General features: G+C 38.4%; 1 protein-coding gene across 1 annotated transcript; it reads left to right on the top strand.

The window, feature by feature from the left end:
- Positions 1-323: 323 nt before the first annotated feature.
- Positions 324-2,639, top strand: LOC122403828. The gene has a single exon (XM_043407581.1). The coding sequence runs from the start codon at positions 402-404 to the stop codon at positions 2,637-2,639; it is 2,238 nt and encodes a 745-aa protein (XP_043263516.1). The 5' UTR covers positions 324-401.
- The last annotated feature ends 1,525 nt before the right edge of the window (positions 2,640-4,164 follow it).

Below are 4,164 nucleotides of genomic sequence, written 5' to 3'. Positions count from 1 at the left end.
AACGTCACTCTGTATCGAACGTTAGTCGAGAGCAGTCACAGTTTACGTTTATGATCTTTTACGTTTACGTTTTATGTCTTTCTTTTATGTTCTTTATGTTAAATCGTTAGTAAATATTAAATACTATAATTATATCCTTACGTTTAGTGTTCGCGTATTTGAATCCATCCACACGTCTCTCTGACCATCCTCGACAATCCTTACAGTTTAACGTCAGAAGTGGGATACGGATTCAACGCGGACGTTGTGTTTTATGTGAAAAACTGAGGTTAATTGACATTTTGTGGAACATTCAGTGAGAATTCTTGTGAGACATTTTTGTGAAATTTTTTTCTTGAGACATTTTTTTTAGACATTTTGTAACACATTTAGTGTGGTTTTGTGCAGTTTAAGGAACGAAAATGAGTCAACATTTTACGATTCCCGAATTGAGGAAGTGTTTGAAGCGGCTTGATCTGCCGACGTCAGGATCGAGGAATGATCTTTTATCAAGGTTGAATGCGGCGGATCCGGAAGGTACCTGGATGACTTCTGCAGACGAAAGTGACAATGAGTGTCAAGAAGCAGGTGCGAGTGGAATGGCGGTACAACAGTCTGGTCCAAGTAACGATCACGAAAGGGAATTAGAGTTCGTTCGACGAGAGAGGGATCTGTTACAGCGGGAAATGGAGCTTATGAGACGGGAGAACGAAATTTTAAGAAGTTCACCGAGGTCTGTGCAGAGTTATGGATCAAATGTGAACATGAGAGTGGTGGGCGATATGCTACGCGATTTTGATGGGTCCACTAACACGCTTTCGGTGTGGGAAAAATCTTTAAGATTATTACGAGATACGTACGAATTAGACGAAAAGTCCGTGAAAATTTTGATCGCCACAAAATTAAAGGGGAAAGCATTAGAATGGCTGCACTCAAAACCGGAACATATTGAAATGAGTGTTGAAGTTTTGTTGGCGAGTATGAAGAAAATGTTTGACCATCGCCAAAGTAGATTAGCACTGCGCAGGAAATTTGAAGGAAGAGCGTGGGGAATTTACGAAAATTTTAGTGAGTATCATCACGACAAGATGATTTTGGCCAATCAAGTGGGTATTGACGAAGAGGAATTAATAGAATATATAATCGAGGGAATTCCAGACGATGGGTTACGAAGCCAGGCAAGGATGCATCGCTTTACGGGACCGTCGGAATTGTTGGAAGCCTTCGAAAACATATCGTTAAGGCCCAACGTGAAGAGGAACATCGTTGGAGACAGGGGAATTATGCCCCATCGACCGAGTGGCAATGCAAGTGCTGTGAATCCACCGCAGCCTACGCGGCGGTGCTTTAATTGTTATGGAGAGGGACATCTGGCAAGCTCCTGTCCCAAACCCAAGAGGGAGCGCGGGTCTTGTTTCTCCTGCGGGGAACAAGGACATGGCTACCAGAGGTGTCCAAAAACATCGAGAACGGAGGCAACAACGTCAACGAGCGTGTCGCTGGTGGAGAAGAGTTCGATGACCGAGGAACAGCGGGGGTGTTTACCACTCCAGGGCCCATCCCGAGATTGCTGCGTTTTACTTACGGAAGAGAAAGAAGTTAACTATTTCGTCGAGGCACTGGTAGATTCTGGTAGTGCCATAAATCTTATGACTTATAAGACATTTAAGAATTTTTTCAGCGAGTATGAATTGGTGCAAGGTAAGCCCAACTTTAATTATGGAGGTGTGAACCAATCACCGGTGTCAATTATGGGTTATGTTAACGTTAGAATTAAATTACAATTATTGCCGAATGATATTTTTGACGTCAGATTTATGGTTGTACCTGACACGACAATGACGTACAGCGCTTTATTAGGACGCAAATTTATAACCAGACCCGGGATGACAGTCATTCTCAGCAAAGGAGTACGTATTTATTATGATAGAGAATATAGAGACGAGATATTAAGTATCGAAGCCATAGAAACGAAAGAGAAATTAAATATAGTTCCGGAAAACTTAGATGAGGCACCTCCCATTGAGGTTAAAGAAATTTCGATGAAATCATTAGATAATTATGTGAATTTAGATAACAAGGTAGAACGCGTTAATAGATTTTTAAGATCCATTTTAGCTAAGTTATCTGCAGGAGAATCATGGCTGAAAGCATTAAGTAAAGCTCAATTTACATTGAATAACACGTATCATAAAGCGATAGGAACCGAACCAAGTCTACTTTTATTTGGTTATTTGCAATATGGATTTTCGGATGACGATATCCGAGAATATTTTCGTATTTATAATGAAACCGACGAAGATCGAGATAAGCTTAGAGAAGCAGCCTTTCTACAAAATCGTAGGTTACAAGAGTATAATAAGAGTGTATTTGATAAGAAACATAAGAAACCATATGTATACAAACTCGGAGATTATGTTATGATTAAAAATGTGGTTACGACGCCGGGTATAAATCAAAAACTTTTGCCAAAATATAAAGGGCCTTATGTGATAGACAAAGTGTTGAGAATGGACAGATATTTAATTAAGGACATTGAAGGATTTCAATTGAGTGCGAAACCCTTTTCCGGTGTATTTAGTCCTGACAGAATGAAATTGTGGATAGGTGACAGTGAATGTGAAGTGGAAACAAATTCCCAAGAAGAGGACTTACAATAAACTATGGTCGAGGGCGACCATATTGTCAGGATGGCCGAACTGTAAGGAGTGTATGTGTGTGGTTCGGAGAACCGTTGTCGTTGGCGTCGATAGGAGTGTTTAGTCTAAGCTAGAGTAGGTATCGAGTGAGGTGTTTAGGTTTAAGCTAAAATACGTTTTAGGGACTGCGTCTCGAACGCGCTTTTGTTTAGATCATTATTATAAGATAGGAATAAGGAAGGGTCGACTTTGACTGCAGGAACGTCACTCTGTATCGAACGTTAGTCGAGAGCAGTCACAGTTTACGTTTATGATCTTTTACGTTTACGTTTTATGTCTTTCTTTTATGTTCTTTATGTTAAATCGTTAGTAAATATTAAATACTATAATTATATCCTTACGTTTAGTGTTCGCGTATTTGAATCCATCCACACGTCTCTCTGACCATCCTCGACAATCCTTACAAAATAATGTTTTCTGAATTGTTGGTCCAAATTGTCCATTTGCTTCTTGCAAAACCATAAAAATAGGTCACAGCAATCTTCCATCAGCAGTTATTGTTGGTTGTATTTTGTAACTATGCGATGTTGAAGGTACAGATTGTACAACACAATCTACTTTCTTTTGGTTTTTTCATCGCTAGGGTTCGCCCAGAATATATTTATAATTGAAATCCACTCGGGTCTGAATTGTACAAATTCTCATTCCCGTATCTTGTAATCAAAGGTTTTACTTCATTGACAAAATCTGTAGCTTTAACTTTCAATACTTCATCGTCTTCTATTGTCTTTCGTGTTACAAATTTGATTACTTTTCGAGAAACAATACGATGAGCTTTTTTAAAATTATACAGCCATGTTTTGGAAGCTTTAAATGTCATATAATCGTTACCTTGTTCCTTATATGCTTGTAAAGCCCATCGTCGAATATCTCTATCATACAAAATATAACCGAAATCAATAGCTCTCTTCAAATTTGTTATCACGAACTCGGAAATTTGAGCCAATCTTTCTTTTCTAGTTCCTCTTGCTTCAATTTGATGAGTCCATCTTCGTAATTGTCGTTCAGATGAAACAAGTTTAAAATTATGTTGAACGGTAGTAAGTGTACGTCTTTTTTCTCCACCTTTCCAAAACGCAACTGCATTTCGTTTATAATGAACGTCAACGTCTTCGTCACGCTGCGAACAAACTCCAGTATATGTCTCCCCAAACCAATTTTCGTCTGCATCATCTTCATCAACAGCCTCAACCTCACATTCTTTAAATTGATCCAATAAGTCCAATGATCGTTCTTCAGAAACTTAAATTTCATTAAATTCAAATATGCTATCGAGTAACATTTTTTGAATGGTTTCCTTGAGTTGTACTTCCTCTCTTGTTACAGGAGTATCCATTAAATACATTGTTTGAAATGTTTGCTAATAGCAAATTAATCACATTCATCGGATTGATAATCATTTTTAATCACTGTATTACAAAATGAATGCTGTGATCACGTCGAACGCTCTGATTTGACTTTACAATTAACTAATCGTCGAGGTATA

Source organism: Colletes gigas, unplaced genomic scaffold (genome assembly GCF_013123115.1).
Source record: "Colletes gigas isolate AHSC1104 unplaced genomic scaffold, ASM1312311v1 Colletes_gigas_Sc00077, whole genome shotgun sequence".
In the NCBI taxonomy this organism is placed as follows: domain Eukaryota; kingdom Metazoa; phylum Arthropoda; class Insecta; order Hymenoptera; family Colletidae; genus Colletes; species Colletes gigas.
This window is presented reverse-complemented; position numbering and strand designations above follow the sequence as displayed.